This window comes from Hypanus sabinus, chromosome 3 (assembly GCF_030144855.1).
Source record: "Hypanus sabinus isolate sHypSab1 chromosome 3, sHypSab1.hap1, whole genome shotgun sequence".
In the NCBI taxonomy this organism is placed as follows: Eukaryota; Metazoa; Chordata; class Chondrichthyes; order Myliobatiformes; family Dasyatidae; genus Hypanus; species Hypanus sabinus.
The window spans coordinates 77,215,116-77,240,585 of record NC_082708.1 but is presented as its reverse complement, the minus strand read 5'-3'; the positions used below and the strand labels follow the sequence as shown (position 1 = coordinate 77,240,585).

Sequence of the window (25,470 nt, the reverse complement as noted above, 5' to 3'; positions counted from 1 at the left end):
TTACTTACAATGAACAATTTAAAACCCCAATTTTGTACCAAGTACACTAAATTTTATCTTGTGGCATTTGTCTAGTATGTACTTTTCTGATGATATAAGATAACGATACTGAACGTTAAGGTGTTACTGGGTTCTAATATTCATTTATGCTGATTTTTAAGTAAGATATTCAAAACAGTTGAACAATTTTCTTAAAGCAAGTCCATATTAGCCATCATGTGTTAACAAATGAAAATGAAAGATTGCAGATGCTGTAAATGGGAAGTAAAAATGAAACAAATATGCAAATACTTTTTGGTTAGTTCATATCTCTGCAAAGTTGCTGTTTGGGATCAATGACTTTTCAACAGAACTGCTCTTATGAAAGTTCATAAACCTGAAAATCAACATTTTTTCCTACACAGATGTTATTGAGTTGCTGAATATTTCCAGCATTCTTGCTTTTTTTTTTAACATTTCTGGTTAAAGGCTCTTCATTAGCTCTTCCATGCGTTTCCTCCCAATCTGTTTTTATTCTATTTAGCTTCTATCTTCTTCAGTGTGTCATTGGTAGGATCATCATCTTTTTAAGTGAAGATGTACCAAAAGTAAACATTTAACACCTTTACTGTATCCCCTGCTTACATTATTTTATGACCCCTACATTAACTATTCTTGTACAATTCAAATGACATTAATATTGCACTTCAACTTTTTTTATTTCTGTTTCCACCTGTGAAAACTTGCTACAAAATTACACCAAGTTCCATTACCTTGTAGAAAATCTGAAGTAATGTGCTGAACTATGTACTTTCTTTTCACAACTACAACTTTAGTAATACAGGTTATTGGCGAGATTACTGCATATGATATAATTTTCTTTCTTTAAGGTAGAAATTCAGAGAAGATTTACTAGACTAATAACTGGAATGGATAAGCATCTTGTGAAGAGACTGGATTTAGGCTCGTAGCTGGTGGAGTTTAGGAGAGCAAGAGGGAACTTGCTTGAAGTGTACAAGAATCTAGGGGTCTTAACGGAGGATATGAGTACACTGTTTTTCTTGTATGGTAATATAAAACTAAGGGGCACCTTTGCAAAAAAAATTTGTTTCTTAAAGGTGGCAGAGATTTTGTTTCTGCAAATCCCAAGTCTTTGGGACTTGATTTTAAGAAATAAAGCTTTTGTATAACTTAAGAGGTAGATAGCTCAAGAGGGTGAAAGGTTATCTATAAGGGTGGAAAAATGTAGTTGATCTTGCAGTCAGGTCAGTCATCATCATACTTAATGATGGAGTGGGCTTGAGAGGCCAAGTTGATTAAAATTCAAATTTCATGTTATGAAATTTCATGTTTAGAATTAGGTACAGTAATTAAAAAAACAAGTAAATCAAAAGACGTTTCAGAAGAGTTTTCATGAAATGTTTTGATTTCATGTACAGTGGATTCTAGTTAAGAGGGGCATGTTGGGACAAGTAGCTGGTCCAATTAGCTGAAATTTCATGGAAATAGTTAAAAAGATAAACTACTGTTTAACTGAGCAAAAAATTACATATTTAAATGAAATACAGAACAAATTAATACACTAATAATACTACTGATGGTTATCTGTCGTATCCGACAATGACGGGAAACCTGTGTGGGTGAGTTTTTAAAGTGAAAAGGCTGTTGTACTGGGGCAGTTCCACACTCTCAACCTCAAAAGTACAAGTCCAGTGGTGTAAGTAGTCATCACAACTTTGCTCTCTGGAGCATTTCAGAACCGTCTTCATTGCCTTTAGATCTCACTGCAGATCTCATCCACCCATCCACCCCGTCTGCTGGAGTTGACTTCATATGCTAGGACAGGCATGTCCTGTCCCAATTAAGCGGCATAATGTAAAAAGGGAATCCCAGCTATTTTCTCAATTAGTTTTTGTTCTTTAAGAATAATCCCAATATGTGGCTGCTCTGATTGACAGAAGGCCCAATTAACTGGAATCCACTGTATTTGATTTAAAATGTGATATATTGCAACAATAAAATGTTAGAATTGAAAGAGCGCTTTCATGTAACAGGAGTGATCAAAGAGTGCACTAAACTAAAAAAGAGAAAATGTTTAGCACAGTAATAAGTAATATTTTTATAAATAACCTTGGGCTTATTTTACCAATTCCCCTCCCCCCTCAAAGAGTTAATTAGTTTAATTTAGCTAAATTTGAATGATTGGCTAATCCAAAAAAAGCTAGTTACTTCAGTTTTAAATGTAAATATACATTTCTCTAAATATTTTGACCTATTGTTTCTACAATGTAGAATGCTTCAGATGGAATTACTCGTTTTGATGTAACATCCACAATGAAATATGAAGAAATTGCTCCCTCTATTAGTCTCAAATGTTGGATTCAATCCTTGAGGTAACTAATGACTTGTAGATTATCATTATTCTCTTCTTGACATTGAGGCTGCATACTTTATTGAGGATAATACTTTCTCTTGTTGATTTGCTTCATGTGCGTACTTCCTCGGAATACTCTTCTGGGATCACAGAAATCTATGGAAATGTTGCTGCAAGTTGATTTACTTTAACTGTGTAATTAATCTTTAATTTTGACAAATTGGTAAAGATAATAGTTGAAATGGTTAATCTTTCAAAATATGGTGATAAGATTGCTGGAAATTGACAAAGAAATCCTACTGTGACGTGTTGCTATGTGGGTTGATGTTCCATAAGTAATTGATCACTATAAGGTCATAAATGATTCTCTCATTTTTGAGTTAAGAGTTATAGTTCTGAGTTCTATAAAACAAAGTCAAGCTATTGAGTGTTTTTTAGAGTTCAGTGTAATGCTGCAGGAGTGAAATCTTTAGTAAGTGGATGCCAAGCTCAACTTGTCATTCAAGTGGATTAAAAAAGGACACCTCCTGCCCTTATTCCATGAATTCACTTGGTACATCACATTTATTCCTCAACAAACCAATCTTAAAAAAGATCAGCCTGTATCTTGCAAGAAAATATTGACATTCACTTGTATTAACTCTAAGCTTTTTAAGGATTTCCTTATGAATCTCATACATAACCATATAATAATCACAACACGGAAACAGGCCATCTCAGCCCTCCTAGTCCGTGCCGAACTCTTAATCTCACCTAGTCCCACCTACTCGTACTCAGCCCATAACCCTCCACTCCTTTCCTGTCCATATACCTATCCAATTTTACCTTAAATGACACAACTGAACTGGCCTCTACTACTTCTACAGGAAGCTCATTCCACACAGCTATCACTCTCTGAGTAAAGAAATACCCCCTCGTGTTTCCCTTAAACTTCTGCCCCCTAACTCTCAAATCATGTCCTCTCGTTTGAATCTCCCCTACGCTCAATGGAAGCAGCCTATTCACGTCAACTCTATCTATCCCTCTCAAAATTTTAAATACCTTGATCAAATCCCCTCTCAACCTTCTACGCTCCAATGAATAGAGACCTAACTTATTCAACCTTTCTCTGTAACTTAAGTGCTGAAACCCAGGTAACATCCTAGTAAATCGTCTCTGCACTCTCTCTAATTTATTGATATCTTTCCTATAATTCAGTGACCACAACTGTACACAATATTCCAAATTTGACCTTACCAATGCCTTGTACAATTTTAACATTACATCCCAACTTCTGTACTCAATGCTTTGATTTATAAAGGCCAGCGTTCCAAAAGCCTTCTTCACCACCCTATCTACATGAGACTCCACCTTCAGGGAACTATGCACTGTTATTCCTAGATCTCTCTGTTCCTCTGCATTCCTCAATGCCCTACCATTTACCCTGTATGTTCTATTTGGATTATTCCTGCCAAAATGTAGAACCTCACACTTCTCAGCATTAAACTCCATCTGCCAACGTTCAGCCATTCTTCTAACTGGCATAAATCTCCCTGCAAGCTTTGAAAACCCACCTCATTATCCACAACACCTCCTACCTTAGTATCATCGGCATACTTACTAATCCAATTTACCACCCCATCATCCAGATCATTTATGTATATTACAAACAACTTTGGGCCCAAAACAGATCCCTGAGGTACCCCGCTAGTCACCGGCCTCCATCCCGATAAACAATTATCCACCACTACTCTCTGGCATCTCCCATCTAGCCACTGTTGAATCCATTTTATTACTCCAGCATTAATACCTAACGACTGAACCTCCTTAACTAACCTTCCATGTGGAACTTTGTCAAAGGCTTTGCTGAAGTCCATATAGACTACATCCACTGCCTTACCCTTGTCAACACTGCTCGTAACTTCTTCAAAAAATTCAATAAGGTTTGTCAAACATGACCTTCCACGCACAAATCCATGCTGGCTACTCCTAATCAGTTCCCGTCTATCCAGATAATTGTTAATACGATCCGTAAGAATGCTTTCCATTAATTTACCCACCACTGATGTCAAACTGACAGGTCTATAATTGCTAGGCTTACTTCTAGAACCCTTTTTAACAATGGAACCACATGAGCAATATGCCAATCCTCCAGCACAATCCCCGTTTCTAATGGCATCTTAAAGATCTCCATCAGAGCTCCTGCTATTTCTACAAAAACTTCCCTCAAGGTCCTGGGGAATATCCTGTCAGGACCCGGAGATTTATCCACTTTTAAATTTCTTAAAAGCGCCAGTACTTCCACCTCTTTAATTGTCATATGTTCCATAACTTCCTTACTTGTTTCCCACACCTTACACAATTCAATATCCTTCTCCTTAGTGAATACCGAAGAGAAGAAATCGTTCAAAGTCTCTCCCATCTCCCTCAGCTCCACACATAGCTGACCACTCTGATTCTGTAAGGGGCCAATTTTATCCCTCACTATCCTCTTGCTTTTAATATAACTGTAGAAACCTTTCGGATTTATTTTCACCTTATTTGCCAAACCAACCTCGTATCTTCTTTTAGCTTTTCTAATCTCTTTCTTAAGATTCCTTTTACATTCTTTATATTCCTCGAGCAATTCCTTTACTCCATGCTGCCTATATCTATTGTAGACATCCCTTTTTTTCCGAACCAAATTTCTAATATCCCTTGAAAACCATGGTGCTTTCAAGCCTTTCTTTCCTTTCAACCTAACAGGAACATAAAGATTCTGTACCCTCATAATTTCACCCTTAAATGACCTCCATTTCTCTATTACATCCTTCCCATAAAACAACTTGACCCAATCCACACTCTCTAAATCCCTTCACATCTCCTCAAAGTTAGCCTTTCTCCAATCAAAAATCTCAACTCTAGGTCCTGTCCTGTCCTTCTCCATAATTATATTGAAGCTAATGCTATTGTGATCACTGGACCCGAAGTGCTCCCCAACACATACATCTGTCAGCTGACCTATCGCATTCCCTAACAGGAGATCCAACACTGCCCCATCTCTAGTCGGTACTTCTATGTATCGTTGCAAAAAACTATCCTGCACACATTTCACAAACTCTCAACCATCCAGCCCTTTTACAGAATGAGCTTCCCAGTCTACGTGTGGAAAATTAAAATCTCCCACAATCACCACCTTGTGTTTACTAAAAGTATCTGCTATCTCCTTACACATTTGCTCTTCCAACTCACACTCCCCATTAGGTGGCCTATAATACACTCCTATCAGTGTTACTGCACCTTTCCCATTCCTCAATTCCACCCAAATAGCCTCCCTAGAGGAGCTCTCTAATCTATCCTTCCAAAGCACCGCCATAAGATTTTCTCAGACAAGCAATGCAACACCTCCTCCTCTGGCCCCTCCTACTCTATCACACCTGAAGCAACTAAATCCAGAAATATTTAGTTGCCAATCACACCCTTCCTGCAACTATGTTTCACTAATAGCTACAACATCATAATTCCAGGTATCAATCCATGATTTAAACTCATCCACCTTTCTTACAATGCTCCGAGCATTAAAATAGATACATTTAAGATACTCTCCACCTCCTCCTCTCTTTTCATCCCTAATTCAAATTTATTATCCTTTTCTTTCTTCTCCCCTACATCTTCGGGCTGAGCGCATCCCTTCTCCATCACCTGCCTTTCCTCCCTCACACACTAGTCTACTTACTTGCTCTACTGGTGAACTAACCTCCTCTCCCATAGTTTCCTCAAATTGATTCCCGCCCCTCCCCCCCCATCTTACTTGTTTAAAGTCTGCCCTGTAGCCCTAACAAACCTTCCCGCTAGGATATTGCTCCCCCCAGGATTCAAGTGTAACCCGTCCTTCTTGAACAGGTCACGCCTACCCCAGAAGAGGTCCCAATGATCCAGAAACTTGAATCCCTGCCCCCTGCTCCAATCCCACAGCCACGCATTCATCCTCCACCTAATTCCATTCCTACTCTCACTGTCACGTGGCACAGGCAGTAATCCCGAGATTACTGCCTTTGCGGTCCTTCTTCTTAACTGCCTTCCTAACTCCCTGTACTCTCGTTTCAGGACCTCTTCCCCTTTCTTACCTATGTCATTGGTACCTACATGTACCACGACCTCTGGCTCCTCACCCTCCCACTTCAGAATATCTTGGACGCGATCAGAAATGTCCCGAACCCTGGCACCAGGGAGGCAAATTACCATCCGGGACTGCCGATCACCTCCACAGAACTGCCTGTCTGAACCCCTGACTATCGAGTCCCCTATTGCTATGGTCCTCTTTCTTCTATCCCTACCCTTCTGAGCTACAAGGCCGTCCTCTGTGCCGGAGGCCCGGCCACTGTCACTACCACCAGGTAGGCAGTCCCCCTCAACAGTACTCAAACATGAGTACTTATTGTCAAGGTGTACAGCCACTGGGGTACTCTCTAGTACCTGCCTCTTCCCCTTCCTGACTGTGACCCACCTATCTGCCTCCTGTGACCCCGGAGTGACCACCTGCCTGTAACTCCTCTCAATCACCTCCTCACTCTCCCTGACCAGGCGAAGATTGAGTAACTTGCATGAAATCACAAAATTGAAGTCAAACTGCGTGCAAGTGCTAAACTGTGTTGGGCATAACACAGAGAATATTCCCTTTAGGTAAACACTTTGCCTTTTTTGGTTTTTTTTTACAAAAGTAATCTTAATACTTTTTGTTTCTGAATACATTTACTTGTAGAAATTTACATTTTAACTTATTAACAATTCTAGCTAAGCAACTAGATGTGGTGGTTAGCATTTACTCCCAATATAAGTCTCTCTGCAAACATCGTGAACTGCAGTTTTTGCTGGGAGAATGACAGTACATGATTAAGAACTTGTTTGCCAGGAGTTATTGGCCAAAGTAGCCATAATTGGATGGCAGGAAATTTGGCACAATTTAATTTTTATGCAAATTGATGAAGAGCAGTGTTGACAGTATGTAGAGCAAATGAAATTTAATATTTCAGTTGTTGAGGAACATATAGATAATTAAGTGTTAGAGAAATTAAGGCGAATGATGGGCATGCAGTGTTCCAGGACAAAATAAGTCAGTTTTGCCAACAGATCAAGTGAGGGGTAGAATTCATAAGCCAGGTTTCTTAGTGAACTAAACTTTTTTTTATATTTAGAATAAAGCTATGTCATACTGAAGCAAGTTACCATCTTGCTGTGAAAAATATTTAGAATGGGAGAAACAGATTTGCATTTTAAATTCATTGAAATAAATTAACATTTTCTTAAATATTTAAATCAAAAATGTGTTGAAACATAAAACAAGAAAGCTATCTTTGATTTCTAAGATAATCCTACCTGGGGATGGAGTACAAACACATTTTCACAGACATTTTGAAGTGATACAATATCTTTTTCCTTTTGTTTTAGTAAATATATATAATTCAATTAAAATATTAAAACACCAATCGCTTTTATCATTTATTTTTAAATTTCAGACCACTAAGTGCAAAAACAAGGCCTTTGGGTCCACGAGATGCATTACCAAACAATCGGCAGTTCTATGAGATTATTTTGACATACAGTTTCCATCAAGTAAGTATTATAAAGTAGTTCATAAATAAAGTCCTGAGATATTCATTATTTTGTTGTACTGAACTTATGGAATTGATTGCTTTGTTGTACTGAAAATTATAAGAAAAATTCAGGACAAAATTCAGGGAAGCTGAAGCAAAAGACGAAAAAAAGCTTGCATTTGGCAAGTTGCCATCACAAAAATTATGGGAGCTTTTGTTTAACCTTCTGAAATGTCTCCAAGAATTATTCAAATTTTAGAAGAGCATTTTGCACAAAATGATTGCTTCAATGATAGAGTGACACAGCACAGAAACAGACTCAACTGGTCCATTCCTACCACAGCATCCTCCCTGCTAGCTCCAGCTGCCTGCATTCAGCCTGTGACCCTCCGAGCCCCTCCCCTCCATTACACCTCTTAAATGTTGGAATTGTACCTGCCTTGACCACTTCCACTGGCAGCTTATTCCAGGTATTCAGTGCCCAATATGTGGAGAAGTTCCCTCTCAGGTTTCTTTTAAATCTTTCCTTTGTCTTGTATCTGTGTACTGTCTAGTTCTGGATTGACTGTCAACCTTGGCCATACTCCTCATGATTTTATAGACTTCTATAAGGTCTTCTGCCATGGTCCAACAAATAAAGAGCCAGTGTGGCCAACCACTCCCTATAACTCAGGCCCTCTAGTCCAGGTGGCATCCTTGTACATCTCTGCTGCACCTTCTCCAGCTTGAAAAGGTCTTCCCTATAACAGGGTGACCAGAGTTGTATTCAATACTCCAAGTGTGAATGCGTCAGTGACTTGTATAACTGTAACATAATGTCCTGACTGATGAGCCCAAGTAATTTTTGTGCATCTCTGACTATGTGCCCATGCAGGAGAAAATGCTACTAAACCATCTATGTTAGTATCATCGTCCTGCTTTTTTTACTGTTGTTTGAAAGTTTTACTTCGTTTTTCTATTTTTCTCAGGTGGCTTTGACTAATGTTTGCATATATTTCAGCAGGCTGTTGATATGGTTCCAAAGTGTACAGCTGCAAACTGTAATTATAGATTGACTGTGTAACTTGTGGGTATTTCAGATAGTTTGTCACTGTTTTCCTACCTACTATACATATTTAAAAAATCCTTTATTTGTAATTTTAGCCAGTGATCATTAAGTAATCAAACAGCAAGTATCTCCAAATGCTAGAATTTTAAAATCGGAACAGAGTGCTGGTGATATTTGGTCCTCTCCTGTGAGAGAGATGGTTAATATTTTCATCAGGGTATTATTGAGTATTGGTCAATTTGGATGTTGAAGTTGGATTAATGAATTCTGAAAGGAATTGTAGGTCACTGCCATTATTTTATCAAGTAGTATAGTTTAGGAATTCTTAATTTGTATGGTCATCTGTACTATTTTGAATGAAACATTTATCAACTGAACAATTAGAGTTGAATTTTTTTCAAAATAATGTCAAGTTATGGAAAAATACTTTTGACATTGCTATTAGCACTATTGCCAGTCTGTGTGCCTTTTGAGAAAGTGATGTTACTACTTAAATCTTCAAATGGAAACAAATTCAGATTGTTCTTTATTTGCAACAGGTTAGCTACAGGAATTTTTTGTCTTGAGGCATTGATAGGATAGATAGAACCTTTTTCTTGGGGAAGGAATATACAGAACTGGAGGCACAACTTAAGGTGAGGGGGGAGAAATTTAATGGAGATATGAAGGGCGAACTTTTCACACACAGAGTGTTGAATAGTAGGAACAAGCTGCCAGAGAAGGCAGTGGAAACATACATTTTCAGTGGTTAAAATTTCTTTGGACAAGTAGTTTGGGATTTATAGAGGGATAAGGGCCTAATGCAGTTAAATGGGATTAGCATAGATAGGCATCACAGTTGGCAATGACAAAGTAGGCTGAATGGGATAGTTTCTCTGCTGTATAGTTCTATGATAATTTTGGATGAATAGAAAAACTGTTGATCAGAAAACAATCTAAACGTAAAGATATGGTATTTAAAAAGTTCTGTCTTCAGATTCATTTTAATTCTTTAATGTTCTGTGTGCATAATAACTATAGTTCATATAGTAAACATGATCGGTTTGAATGTTTTGCTATAAACGTTTTTTCAAAGTTATTTTGCAAGAAATTTGTTATTCTCAAAAGGCAATTATATTCATTTTTTTCTGATTATAGACAAAGAACGGTGAAGCAACAATCAGCTGTCCCTTGCTTTGTGAGCTACTGTATGAATCTGAATTTGATAGCCAGCTGTGGATGCTATATGATCAAAACAAAAAACTTGTGGGCTCAGGAGATGCTTACCCACACCAGGTAACTAAAGTGCAAATAATAATTAATGTACAAGAACTAAATAACTCCTGCAGAAACCACCTGCATTTTATAATGTTGCTATACTATGAATATCAGAGCTTAGTTTTATGACTATATTTTTGATTTCCTATGTGGATGCTTTTGCTCATAGCTTTTTGAAACAAGTTATTTTCAAAGTAGGCAGTGTTTCGTTTCAAAGGTTTGTTCTGCTCATTGTCCTGTGTATGAACTGTTAACATTTTAGGCAGTTCTCCCTCCAGTGTTGTTTATCCAGTGCTAGATAAGGAAAAGAGTAAAGAAAAATCAAGGAACTAAAGTCTTTATAGAATCAGAACTTTATGTTTTTTGTCCATCTGTGCTAAAATGCTAATTTCTTCTAGATAATTATGTTTTAATAAAGAACATTCCAGTCTTTTTTAACCACTGTCCTATTTTGATTGTCCCCTTTTCATCCTTACTGAATTCATCGGTTACTTAGAAATTAAATTACAGAAGTGCTTTTTTTCACAGTAAACATAGAAAAGATCTTTTTTTAAATTTCAGGTTAAGTTGGCTGCTTTCAACTCCATTGCATTGCAGGTATATTCCCAACTATATGGCTTTCTGTTGGCACTGGAACTGATTGCTGGTTCTCCTTTGTTGTGGACAAATGCCCATACTATCATGAGAGCTTCCTAAACATCTCCATGACAAACTGTTGCCCTCAGATTCATTTTACTGCAGCTTTTCCTTCGCTGCTAAAATCCTGCCAAATAGAGACAAATTTTAATTCTTCACTTATGGGTTAAGGATGTTGCAGGCAAGATCAACATTCATTGTCAGTATAAGTTTCTCTTGAGAAGGTGACAGTGGATGGTGGAAAGGCTAGTCAGTCACGAGTTGTGGGATTGGCTGCAGAATTGTGTTTTTGTACCTTCATATTTCCATGTGTGGTCTCAACTAAGATGACAGCAAACACTGATGATAATGATTAGGAAGCTGGTAATTAGTGATTAGACTTTCTGTTTTTGGAGATGGTCACTGTCAGGTTCTCAATCAGCTTTTATATTACATGCAAATTAAATTTGCTGTTGGTGACTTAAAGCATTGACCAAAGTTCTCTGACGCAAACATCCAAAACACTACTGCTCCTGACTTGGAGTGTAGCTGTGCAGAATTACGATTAAGCGTAGAAGGAAACTACACTTGCTAGACTAAAGCTGAATTGCAGCTTTCTTGCATTGTGTTTGTGTATTGTTGAATGTGATCTCCATGTGCTGACCTTTTATCTTGTTAACCCAATTCAAAGCTTGCCTGTTCACAGCTGTATTAATCATTTATTTGCCCCATTAACTAAAAATTTCACCTTAAATAGCTGAGCTACTCACTGTGCAACAATTTATCATTCTTCTCCATGTTGCTCCTCCTACAGCCACGACTGAATGTGTGGTATAACACCCTGTCTTTGATCTTACAGTATTCTCAAAATATTTGGCTTTGAATGGAGTGACTTGTCACAGACATGTGTTTTGGGGCCTTTTATCAAAACGTACAGAGAAAATCTGTCAAATTAAAGACCAAATTATCCGTCAGAAGTGTGCCTTTTAATCACAAGCAACATAATGGGAAGAAACCAATAACATAACAAACAAAAACTAATTATGCTTAACTTTCTGGATTGCTCTATTAAATTTTGGTAGTTGAAAAATGAATGATCATTTGACTACAAAATTATGTTCTGGTCTGAAGTAATCACTTCACTGGGCATTTCCACTGTACATTGAAGTTTGTGATGTTCTGAATGAGTATAGTAACCATCTTCATTCTATAAATATTACCTTTACATTTTACAGTAAATGGAAAAATAATATCAGATTTCTATTTCCAGGGTTAATTAAAATTATTTTGCAGCCTTTACTGTACTTGTGTCATTTATTTGGAATCTGAGTATTAATTGCTCCTTTACATCTTAAATTGAAATTGCCTGCCCTGGGGTTGGAGGACTTGTCTGAAGGGTTGGCTGAATAGGTGGGAAAAGGGCTTGTTTTGCCATCGCTGTCTTATTTTGTTGTTGTTTTTCTTGCCGCTTATGTTCTACTGAACACTGGGGCATTCTTTGTTAGCGCTGGAATGTGTGGTGACACGGGTTGCTCCCAACACATCTTTGGGTATGTTGGTTGTTAACAAAGATGACGTATTTAACTGTTTGTTTCATTGTACATGTAATAAATAAATCTGACAGAGCATTTTAATTGTTCATTTTCTTGTTTTGAATAACAGTATTCTCTGAAGTTGGAAAAAGGTGACTACACTATCCGTCTCCAAGTGCGAAATGAACAACTTAGTGAGCTGGAGCGCCTTAAAGATCTTCCAGTTATTGTATCCCATAGAATCCCCAGTTCTCTGAACTTAGATGTTTATGACAATCACAGCAATGCACTAATAGGCAAAAAAAAAGCCAACAGTTTAATTTTACCACCAAGTTGTTCTCAGCCCTTCTTTGTTACTTCTCTTCCTGATGATAAGTAAGTCATACTTCTTTAGTATTTGCATTATAATTATAAAATGACAAGTTGTGTTCAGTGCTTTAAAAAATTAAAATAAACTCAAGGCATTTCATAAAAGCTTTACTGTACAAAATTTAAAGCTGTGCCATATGAAGAAAGTTTAGGACAGGCAATTAAAGCTTACTTTAAGAAATGTAATAAATGAGAGAAAGATGAAGTTTGAAAGAGGTTTAGGGAGGGAATTCCAAAGTTTAGGAACTTGGTTCCTGAATACACAGTGACTATACATAAAGCATAGTAAATTGGTGTTGTCCGAGGCCAAAATTGGTGCTTAAAAGTAAAGAATTGCAAAGCTGCACAGTGTTTTGAAACAAGAATTATAAAATTATGGCACAACTTGACTAAGCACCATTGTAATTCTTTAAAGCCTGTGACCAGTGGAGTATCTAAGGGATATCATTCGTCATCTTCATTAATAATTTGGATGAGGATGGAGTGGACATTTTCTGTAAGTTTGTGGATGACACCAAAATTGCTGGTATTCTGGACAGTGCAGACTTGAATTACAGTAAATCTAGGCAAAGTGGGAAAATGTCAGTTTTATATGTTTACTGAGATACAGCACTGCTGCCCAGCAAACCCTGATTTAACCCTAGCCCAATCACAGGACAATTTACAATGACAAATTAACCTGTTAACTGATATGTCTTTTAGTCCGTGAGCCAGTAGGGTTAGTCGGTACCATCTGAGGGGAATAATGCTCATAGTGATTTTTGACAAGGTATACATTAGAAAGAGTTAGAAAATATGTGATAGCATTGCACCAGTGGTAGCTTTGTGTGCTAACATGCATTTTATAACACTAAAATAAGTGTTTCTGAAAAGTGGCCAATATAAAGTACAACACATATATTCAGCCTAGTGGTATTTTATCATCAGTGATCCCTGAATATTGAAATTTGTCACAACGATAGCTGAGTTCAAGCACTTTTCATCAAATGTTGTTATAAAATTCTACATTGAAAACTATGTCATTGGTGGCACTCGCAGTACAGTGCCCAATTTCAGCAGAGTGAATCATTTCAGTTTTAGAAAAATATTTGTCTTTTGTTTATTTTGGAAAAATTAATAAAAACCCTAGGACATATAATCACATGGATTTGTAGAGAATTTATTCAGGAATTCAAATAAGTAAATACTTTTTGTATATATTCCATGTTAACATCTGTACAGCAGAAAATGTTCCCCCTCCCCAAAAGGTAAAAAAACCTCATTTGGAGAGATTTCTGTTTTATCAATGTCATGATATTTTCCATATTGTTGTATCAAATCAAAACACTCTTAAGCTTTTGTCATAGCATGTAGAACTACAGTACAATAATTCAAATGTGGGGTTCCACACGGCCATAACCTAGCCCCCATTTAGTGGTAAAATGAATATATTTAATCAAAGATTGCTTTCCATACTTTGTTTTCCATACTTTCATAACCTATTAATAATCATAATAATTTTCCAAATCTTCCACATATTCATCTGAAATTTCCACACTCTCTGAGGTGGATGCCTGGTTCTCACAGTCTGCCAGACTACACATGTCAGTACACCTGAGGTCATTTGCAACACACATTCATCTTGGAAGTGAACATTTTTTTTTGGACAGCTACAGGCCAGTAGATCCAGGACAGCATCAGGTGCTGGCTGGCCTTCCATCCAGTGCACCACCAACTGTTCAGCTTCCTCTTCTCTCTCCATCTTCCATCCTCTGCCAACAGGATTTGGCACTTGTGGGTCCTTCTCCAAACATCTTCTCGCTGTGCATGTTTTGTTAAGCAGTCCTTGCATGGTGGAAGTTGATAACTTTTGATTTCACCTTTTTTGGCACAGAAAAGGTGATACCTGAGCTCATTGACCTTGGTGGTCGATGCTTTTGGGGCATACAGGAGACATGTAAATGCCTCCAGTTAGTCCATCAGTTCTGGGGAGAGGTCCCATTCCTGACCCAGCTCTAAGAATGTGTCTTGAGTTTCCTGTTGCTGGTCAGAAGTTTTAGAGCACTTGTCTTCCCTTTGTCTGAAAAAGTGTTTACAGTGTCACATCCTGTATATCCGTGCAACCCAATGAGAGCCATAGAAACTTCTACGCCAACAGTGGCAGCAACCTTCCTGTCATCTACAAGCCTTGTACGGGTTCTAGTTGCCACACTTCTGGAACAATGGGGCCTTAATCTTGTCACAAAATGCTAAAGACGTGATAAAGACATCTGTGTCTTCTGAGCAGATCACTACAGATTGGTATCCCTCACTTGTGGCATGGGCAGCAGGAGAAGTAGGCAGCCATCTGCTTCTTGTTGCCACTGAAGAGCTGACATCTCCTCACTGTCTTGAGATGTGATTCTGTAACACTTGTCATTCACAGTTGCATACAGAATCTTCTCCTGTAGTTTTGCTCTGTGCTCCGCCTTCCTCCATTCATGGACCATGAAGCTAATGACACTATTTTTGTGACTGACTTTGGTCAGGAAACTCCTCCACTGCCTCACCATCTGTGTGCCTGTGATATCTTGCAACTCATGACCAGTCTCTTCACCCCGAGAGATCTTGCACTATTCTTGATAGAGTTCTCCTTGTATATGTTCAACACAACAACTGTTTTGCTACTCTGACTGCCTTCCCTCAGAGCAATACCCAGAATTGTTGTGGCAACATCTCTGAAAGTAACTTAATCATCTTTCAATCTTTGGACCAAATTCATTCCATCAATCACTGTAGCAGAGTTTCCTGGAGTTGCTTTTCTACTGCTACATTTTTCTGCAAGGTTGTGGCTAAAGTAGCTTTATTTGTCTTTCTCAGCGATCCTTCTGGTGTGGACAGGGCCCAGGGCAATGGTCCAAGGGGATGAGAAAGGATATCCTCCATACGTAGACTGCGCCCTTGTGCCATCGCTATGATGCATCCACACAAAGACCGGTCTGCCTTCAAATGATTGCCCTCCCATTTGATTTCACTTCTCTCTTCTTACACATATCACTGAATGTTTTCAGCTTGTTGGTTTTCATTGGGTCATGGAATTTCTTTGCTGGTGGGTCTTCCTCTAGTCTCTCATTCTTGAAGGTTGCATAGCATTGATCACCAATCCCATTTGCCTTCATCAGGCCGGAGGCAGTGTCCTTGGGGGCTGCCTTTGCCGCAGAGATGCTAGTGAGGTCCTGCTTCTCTGCAAGTGGGTTGACCCATTCATGTATGAGGTTAACCACTGCTGAAACTGCTTCCTCATCTTTCTGGATTCTTGGCCGCTGTAGCTCTGCATGTCAAAGCTCTGATTTGTTGCCTTGCACCATCTCCCTTATCTGTCCCAGGAATGCTCTGCGGTGCTCAGCTGTTACATAGTAACACTTGATAGCTCCAGCGTTCAGGCTGAACTGTGATGGGCCTCCAGGAGTCTGTGTGTCTTTGTTCACTGTGGTTTCAATAGCCTGGTCCACAGGGATCTGCCCAAAGAGGTTGTTACTTGACAGCTACACTGAGAATTGGCCTGTCTTGAAGACCTCATATGCAAAAGGATTCTTCTCTGGGAGGTTCATCATCCAAGCAAAGTAAGGGGACAGGTACCTGGCATAATTCACCTTATCGTAGGCAAAGCACCATGGGATCATGGTTCTTATAGCATGGAGATTACCATGCAAGCCTACCACCAGTGCAAAGCTATCACATTTTTTCTAGCACTGGGGGTGTATACCTTGCCAAAAATCAGTATAAGAATTATTCACCCCAGATGGAACCAGTGGCCCAAATTTAGGTTCCTGGCTCATGGACTATTTGGACTGTGGGAGGAAACCAGAGCACCCAGAGGAAACTCTCACAGTCACAAAAATACGTAAAACTCCTTATCAGGCAGTGGTGGGAATTGCACCCAGGTCGCTGGTACTGTAAAACATTGTGCTAACCACTACACTGCAGTGCCACTCCATGGACGAAACTTAATTCTGATAAACATTTAGTAAAGCAATTTGTGAATTTAGAACAGGACAGTGAATGGCAGGGCCCTGGAAAATGTTATAGATGGAGAGACTTGTCTACAAGTGCAAGTACATATTTACTTGAAAGTGTTGACATAGGTTGACATGGTGATGAAGAGGTGTGTGGCATACTTGTTTAGGGAGGATGCTGAATACAAGAGCTGGGACATCAGTGTACGAATGGGTTGATAGTTATGTAGTACTGGGCCTCAAGTCATCACAGTGTGCATAAAGGTGAATGAAGCAATGCACATTTAGAGTGTGCACTAGACATTACCTCACAACACTCAATATCAGATACTTTGTCTTAGAAGTACTGGCGGGATTAAGAGCTGTTAACTACATAGTGAAGCTATAGCATTCCTATTTACAACTGAACGTCCAGGCATTAGTGCTTACAAGTGAATGTCAGTGTGCTACTAACATTTTCACCTCCACCGTCAAAGTTGGTTCCCACTGTAAGACAAGGTTAGCAAGAAAGATTATCAAGAAAAGTCCTCCATTGGGGTATAATAAACACAAGAGATGTTGGAAGTCCAGAGCAGCACACACAAAAGTGCTGGAAGAACTCAGCAGGTCAGGTAGCATCTATGGAAATTAATAAACAGTCAACATTTCAGGCTGAGACCCTTCATGAGGTTTGGAAAGGAAAAGGGGAGGTGCCAAAATAAGAACATTGGTGGGAGGGGAAGGAAGAGAAGCTAGAAGCTGATAGGTGAAGCTAGGTGTGCGGGGGAGAGGGATTAATTAAGAAGCTGGGATGTGATAGTTGGAAAAGACAAAGGGCTGGAGAAGAAAGAATCTCATAGGAGAGGAGAGTGGATCATGGGAGAGGAAGGAGGAGGGGCACCAGGGGAAGGAAATAGGCAGGTGAGGAGAAGAGGCAATTGGCCAGAGTGAGGAATAAAAGAAGAGGGGAGTGGAGAAAGAAATTACCAGAATTTGGAGAAATAAATGTTCATGCCATCAGGTTGGAGGCTAACTAGATAGAACATGAAACGTTCCTCCAACCTGAGAGTGGCCTCATCATTGGGGCATAATCTAGAATGAGTGAAATGTGCAATAGTGTTACACTTCTTTTGTTCCCTAACACAATCAAATCATGTCTGATTATTTCCAGGATTCCTAAAGGAGCAGGACCTGGTTGTTTCCTGTCAGGAACTTTAACATTGGCAAAGAGTGAACTGGGAAAGAAAGCAGTGAGTATATAGCTCTTCCAAACTGCTTGGAGGTGGCCTTTCTTGGGTGTGCAGAACTTTTTAAAATATGATTTATTGTTTTTTTCCAAAACTGCCTAATATAGTATTTAGACCCTGCTTCTCGAAGCCTTCTTCATTCTGTTCTGCTGCTTACTGGTCTCTGCTTTGCATGCAGCTTGAAACAGTTAAACTCAAAGATTGTTTGGTTTTAAGGTCGATGCGTTATTAGGAGATAATTTATTTCATGTAGGTATAAAGTTGTGAATACAATATTAAGACTTTTGAAAACCACAGTTTATTAGTTTGTGGTAACATATCTTGCTCTTTGTATAGAAACATCTTACAAATGAAACACAATATATTAGCAGCATGTCTTAAGTAAAATGCCCTGAAAAGAATAAAATCGCAGACTTTGCCTACAGCTACCAGCAGTGAAATGGTACGGATAAAAAAAAAGCTATAAATTCTTTAAATAACTTAAAAATGTCAAAATAGAGAATAATAAGCAAATGGTGTATATTACTGTCTGGAAATTATATATTTCAAGGAAAAATAGTTGTTGATTTTATCTTTCATTTGCTTCTATACCTACATGTCTGTTTGTACATTTTTTAATTTCATAGCCCAGTTACATCCAGCCTATATTCTGTACTATAGTTTATCAGATTTGAATTTTAATTGTAAATTAGCTTAACCATCAAAATCAAAATATTTGACAAGTCTGGTTGTGAGGCAATGTAAAATGTCATTTTAATGAGAAATTTAGAAATCATTGTACTGATTGGTATACAGATAATTTGATCTGAAGTTAATTCAAACTGTTGAGAATTTTATGTACCTTTTTGCTCATAAAATATAGTAAGCAAAAATAAGGGAATTCTTATAGATTTGAAGTAGGCAGATTTTTCCTTTTCAGAAAAGTTTGGGAACTGAACTCCGATAAGATTAGTGAGGGTGTCCAAATTGTGCAGTGTCTGCATGTTTTCTTACAATTGTTGTTCTGACTCCCAGGGGCAGGCTGCATCAAAACGTCAAGGAAAGTTTAAAAAGGTACTGCATTGTCATATATCACTATCTTACTTACTGTGATTCTATTGATATTTTACATTCTGGATGAAGTTTCTGAGATCTTTTAATGAGATTGGGATTACATTCACACATACCAAATCTGTTTTTTCACATTATTTCCCTGAATGAAGAACATATGAATAGCAATAAAAATGTCTCCGATTTTGCGATCAAGCTGTTGCCTTTATGGGGAAGTAAAACCTAATGTTTGGAAAATATTACAAAACTAAATTAGGAATTTTTGTGGAATTACTGATTTGATCCAATAATCAATTAGAAATCAGCATTTCCTGAGAAAATTAAGTGAACACTTGTAACTTTACTCTTGTCAGAAGTGCTGGAAGCACACACAGTGCTCTTTGACTGGAAATGTTAACTCAATTTTACTCCTAACAGATGCTGTCTGACCTGAGTGTTTCCAGCATTTTGCTGTTTTTGTATTGGATTTCCAGCAATTGCAGTGTCTTTATTTTCTTTAGCATAACATTTTATATATGTTCTTGAATGTTGTTATAATGGTGTTCTGCCTGGTTATGTAGCTGAGATCAATTAATCATTCACAAAATTGTGTGTTTCCTTTCTTAACTGAAAATTAAATCGTTGCCCACCAATTCTCAAGGTTTAATTTTATCTACAGTTTAATGATTAGACTCTACAAGTTATATTGTCAGCAATGGTTTCAGGGATATAGGATTCTGCAACTTCCTGGCACTCTTAACATATTGACTGCTTGAAAGTGTTTTGATAAACTGGGTTGGTTTTGTAATCTAAAACAAGTCATTTTGGATTGCATGATGTTTGTAAATGGTCTCTTTAAAGGTTTACTTAAAATATACTAAGTTACATATTATGGAATTCAAAAGTTTATTCATGTAGGATGGAAATATTTTATTGATTTACATCAACCACTTTTTACATAGTTTTTTTTACCACTATAGTACTTTTGTATCCAAAAAGTCTGGAGGTGTTAGTACAAAGTCTGCTCTTTGTTCAGAGCAGATAACATGTTTCTTCAAAATGTTTCACTTAATTGTTAATTTAGTTTTTGATTCAGATTCCCAAACAGTTCATTTTTGGAACAGAATGTGATTTTTTTAAATTTGTATATGAAAATTAGTATTTAAAATGGGAGTCTTTGTATGCTGATATTATATTTTTCACTTGTTCTACAAATCTGATATTAGCATCTTGATCCTATATTGGCACTAAGAAAGGACATAACTTCTTCACTGTGGACTAAGTGTGTGCCTTAATCTACAGTTTGAAATGTATAATTAGACGAAGTTAGAATTTTTAAAAACTATTGCTACTGCCTACTGTACTGAAGTTATTTTACTTAGCTTCTTGGTGCTTGCTCAGTAATAAGACTGTAGGATATAGGAGCAGATTCAGGCCATTCGAACAAGTTAATCTGCTCCATCATTTCATCATGGCTAATTTATTAAACATCTCAACCTATTCTCCCTGCCTTCTCCCCATAACCTTTGACACCCTTACTAATCAAGAACAAACTAGTAATGATATCAGTTAGTGTGCTATTGATTCAGAAATGAATTGCATATAAGACCATACAACCCCAAAATAAATTATTAACATGTTCTAATCTCTGTTATATTAACAATGTAAATGCATCTTTGTGCTAGAAGTCATCTTATTCTTCGGCCTCCCCTTGAAATTAAAAATGATTTACTTCTGGTTTTGGGAATTCCCAATTTGCTAACATGGCTAGTGTGGGAACCGTAGACTCTTCCACGAGTGGTGGCTCACTGGGTGAGTGGACTGATAGTTTGAAGTGGCACGTTCCTTTCTGCATGCTTCTGATGTCATAAGATATGGGAGCAAAATTAGGCCATCAAGTCTTGTCTGCCATATTTCATCATTTGATCCATTATTCTTCTCAGCCCCAATCTCCTGACCTCTCCCCATATCCCTTCATGCCTTGACCAACCAAGAATCTATCAACCTCTGCCTTAAATATTTGTGAAGACTTGGCTTCCACAGCTGACAAGAATTCCCCAGATTCACCACTCTCTGGCTAAAGAAATTCCTCCTCATCTCCTTTCTAAAAGGACACCCCTCTATTCTGAGGCTGTGTCTTCTGGTTTTCAACTCTCCCACCATAGGAAACATCCTTTCCACATTTACTCTATCAAGACCTTTCACCATTCAATAGGTTCCAATTAGGTCACCCTCGTTCTTCTGAATTCCAGTGAATACAGGCCCAGAGCCATCAAACACTCTTCATATGACAAGCCATTAAGTCCTGGAATCATTTTTGTGAACCACCTTTGAACTTTTTCCGGTATCTTTCTAAGGTAAGGGGCCCAAAGTCAGGCCTCACCAGTGCTTGATAAAACCTCAACATTACATCCTTGCTTTTATATTCTAGTCCTCTTGAAATGAATGCTAACATTGCATTTACTTTACTCACCATAGACTCAACCTGCAAGTTAACCTTTAGGGAATCCTATACACTAAGACTCCCATGACATTTGCACCTCAGATTTTTGAACTTTCTCTCTATTTAGAATATAGTCTGCCTGTTACTTCTCAGAACAAAGTGCATGACCGTACACTTCCCGACAATGGATTCACACTAGATTCTTTACTGTAACACCATGGGCTCTTGTTAAGCAGTCTCGTGTGGCACCTTGTCAGGGGCCTTCTGAAAATCCAAGTACACAACATCAATCCATTCTCCTTCATCTATCCTGCTTGTTATTCCTTCAAAGACTGTCAACAGATTTGTCAGACAAGATTTTCCCTTGAGGAAACCATGCGGACTAAGGCCTATTATATCATGTGCCTCTAAGTAGCTCAACCGCATCCTTAACAAGCCTTTCCAATATCTTCCCAACGACTGAGCTCAGATTAACTGGCTTGTAATTTCCTTTCTTCTCCCTCTCTTCTTGAAAAGTGAAGTGACATTTGCAATTTTCTAGACTTCCAGAACCATTCCAGACTCTGGTGATTCTTGAAAGATTATTACTAATAAAGCCTCCACAATCTTTTTAGCCAACTCTTTTAGAACCCTGCGGTGTACACAGTCTGGTTCTGGTGATTTATCTAGCTTTGAATCTTTCAGTTCGCAAGAACTTTCTCCCTAGTAATGGCAGCTTCACATGCTTCTGACCCCTGACACATTAGAACTTCCACCATACTGCTGGTGTCTTTCACTGTGAAGACAGATGCAAAATACTTATTCAGTTCGTCAGCCATTTCCTTGTCTCCCATTACTACCTCTCCAGCATAGTTTTCCAGTGGTCCAGTATCCACTCTTGCCTCTATTTTACACTTTATGTATCTGAAGAAACTTTTGTATTTTTTTAATTTTATAGGCTAGCTTACTTTCGTATTCCATCCTTTCATTAATGACTTTTTTAGTTGCCTTCTGTTGGTATTTAAAAGCTTTCCAGTCCTCTAACCCACAAATTTTTGCTCTATTATATGCCCTTAATTTGACTTTTACATGGCTTTGAATTTTCTTGTTAGCCACAGTTGTGTCATCTTGCCTTAAGAATATTTCTTCCTCTTTGGGTGTTTTATGTACCATGCCTTCCAAGTTGCTTCCAGAAATTTCAGTCATTGCTACTCTGGTGTCTTTCATGCCAGTGTTCTTTTCCAATCAATTTTGACCAATTCCCCTCTCATGCCTCTGTTATTCCTTTCACTCCACTGTAATACTGATACATCTGACTTTAGCTTCTACTTGTCAAATTTCAGGGTGAATTCCATCATATTATGATCATTTGCCCCTAAGGGTTCTTTTACCTTAAGCTGGCTAATCAATTCTGGTTCATTGCACAACATCTAATCCAGAATACGTGCCCAACGCTGGAAGAACCTGATGAAGGATCTCGGTCCGAAACGTTGGCTACTCTTTTTTCATGGATGCTGCCTGACCCGCCTAGTTCTTCCAGTGTTGTGTACGTATTCTTTGATCCACAGCATCTGCAGTTGTATTTTTGTGTTTTGATCCAATCCAGAAAAGCTGGTCTTATAGTGGGCTCAACCATGAACTACTCTAAAAACACATCTTGTAGGCAATCTAGAAATTCCCCCTTTTGGGATCCAGCACCATTCTGATTTTTCCCAATCTACCTGCATATTGAAGTCACCCATGAATATTGTAACATTGCCCTTTTGGCATGCATTTTCTATCACCCCTTGTAATTTGTAGGCCATGTTCTTACTACTGTTTGGGACTCCCATCAAGGTCTTTTTACCCTTCCATTCCTTGGCTTTAGTCACAACAATTCAATACCTTTTGACCCTATGTCACCTCTTTCTAATGCTTTGATTTCATTTTTTACCAACAGAACCATGCCACCCCTCTGCCTACCTGCCTGTCCTTTTGATGCAATGTGTACCCTTGGACATTAAGCTTCCAGCTATAAACTTTTCTCAGCCATGATTCAGTGATGCCTACAACATCATACATATCAATCTGTAGCTGTGCTACAAGCTCATCTACCTTATTCCATATACAACACACATTGAAATATAACACCTTCAGTTCTGTATTCACCCTTTTTGATTTTGTCTGCCTTTTACATTGCAGCTCAACCTATTGACTGCAGTTTTGCCCCATCATCAGTGTCTAGGACTGTCACTAAAAATTGCCTTTCTTTGTAAACCATATACCTCCTCCTCAGCACTATCACTCCGGTTCCCATCCCCTGCCAAATTAGTTTAAACCCTCCTGAAAAACTCTAGCAAACCTGCCTGCAAGGATTTTGGACCCCTCAGGTTTAGGTGTAACCCATCCCTTTTGTACAGGTTGTACCTTCCTCAGAAGAAACCCAATGATCCATAAATCTGAACCTCTGCACCAGATCCTCACCTGCCAAATCCTCCTATTCTTACACTCACTGGCACATAGTACAAGGAGCAATCCCGAGATTACTGCCCTGGAAGTCCTATTTTTCAGCTTTCTACCTAGCTCCCTAAAATTCCTCACCTTGTCTACGTATATCAGTGGTGCCAGTATACACCAAGACTTATTACTGCTCACTCTCGCCCTTGAAAATGCCATGGACACAGTCTGAGACATCCCTGACCTTGGCAGCAGGGAGACAATAAAACAGCCAAGTGTCTATCGCATCCACAGAATCTAGTGTCTTTTCTTCTGACTATGGAACCCACTATCAATGGTGCAACCCTCTTCACCTCTCTGCTCTTCTGAGCCATAGCACCAGACGCAGTGTCAGAGACCCCCTCATTGGTATGCAAATTGTATAATTATTATTGAGGGGAATGGCCACAGGTGTAATCTGCACTAGCTATACATTTCCCCTCCTCCTGACAGTCAGCCAGTAACTTGTCTCCTGCAGCCTAGGAGTGATGAATTCCCTGTAGCTCCTATCTGTCACCGCCTCATTCTCAAGTATGAGTCGAATGTTATCAAGCTGCGGCTCTAGTTCCTTAATGTGGTGTCTCAGAAGCTGCAGCTTAGTGCACCTGGTTTATCCGGGATACTGGATGTCTCCCAGGCTTGCCGTATCCCACACAGTAAAAACACTGCCCCTGGAGCCATTCTCACTACTACTACTAAGCCGAAACAGATGAAGAATGAGGAAATAAAAGCAGAAAGGGAGTAACTTGCTGGATACTTTACCTGGTCCAAGCCTGATCTTGCCTAAGCCCGATGAGTCAATGCCATTCTAAAGACTGGCACACTCACATGAATGTCTGCTCTGCTTGCACCTGCATTATTTTTATTCTCCCTTTCTGATGAATCCGTCTCTGTTGATTGAGTTGGACTGTGATCAGAGAAACTGCCGCAAAGCTCTGCTTTTTAAATCTTGATCACGGACCTAATTGAAAAGGTCACTGTTTTTACGCACTCCCTCTCAGGTGATGGGTCACCGCTCACCTCATGGCCATGAGGATCTCAATGCACCCCCCCCCGAGCCCAAACCCTCCTGTACTTTGGCTGATCATGGGCTAAGGATTACCAAGAGGCAGCAAGGTGTTGCATTTTTTTTGCAAGGAAGTTTTGAGCACATTCTTTAATCTTTTTATCTGTTTGCCAGTGACACACATTAAAACAGTGTGACGTTTTCTTGTAGGAGTTTGGTGTCAAGCTACTAAAAGGAGTATGTGTGATGTGACCTGTCCATTGTAGTCACTGAGTATAGTAACTCAGGCCTGAATGTTGTCATGGTTTATTTATCCTTCAGGTGAATCTGAAGGATTTTTGTGGAGAGCTCGTTTGTATTTTTCCAGTGTTTTGAGATGCCTGCTATAGTTAGTCCTGGTCGCCAAAGCGTGCAGGAAAGCATGAGTTTTGTGCCTCTCTGAGATGCTGACTTTCAAATACCTTTTACCTCAATTGACCAAAGGTTGTGTTGATGCATTGAAGTCTTTGGTGAATTTCATCATTGATGTCTGACTCCCTAGATACTGGAAGTGGTGGACATTTTCCGGAGACTTGCCATCAGCCTCTAGTGTAGTTCAACAAGGGCTCTAGT

At 38.7% G+C, this 25,470-nt stretch overlaps 1 protein-coding gene across 3 annotated transcripts in view; it reads left to right on the top strand.

Moving 5' to 3' along the window:
* Positions 1-25,470, top strand: part of tpp2 (tripeptidyl peptidase 2) — a 112,414-nt gene that overhangs the window by 56,377 nt on the left and 30,567 nt on the right. For 2 of the 3 annotated variants that reach the window (XR_009511222.1, XM_059964729.1), the window contains exons 19-24: positions 2,272-2,372; positions 7,828-7,924; positions 10,091-10,228; positions 12,488-12,732; positions 17,851-17,929; positions 18,941-18,979. Coding sequence is in view for 2 of the 3 variants with exons in the window: in XM_059964729.1 (XP_059820712.1) it covers positions 2,272-2,372; positions 7,828-7,924; positions 10,091-10,228; positions 12,488-12,732; positions 17,851-17,929; positions 18,941-18,979 (699 nt within the window). In the remaining variant the exon portion in view is untranslated. The remainder of the gene's footprint in view (positions 1-2,271; positions 2,373-7,827; positions 7,925-10,090; positions 10,229-12,487; positions 12,733-17,850; positions 17,930-18,940; positions 18,980-25,470) is intronic. The other variant, XM_059964730.1, reaches the window with a different exon arrangement.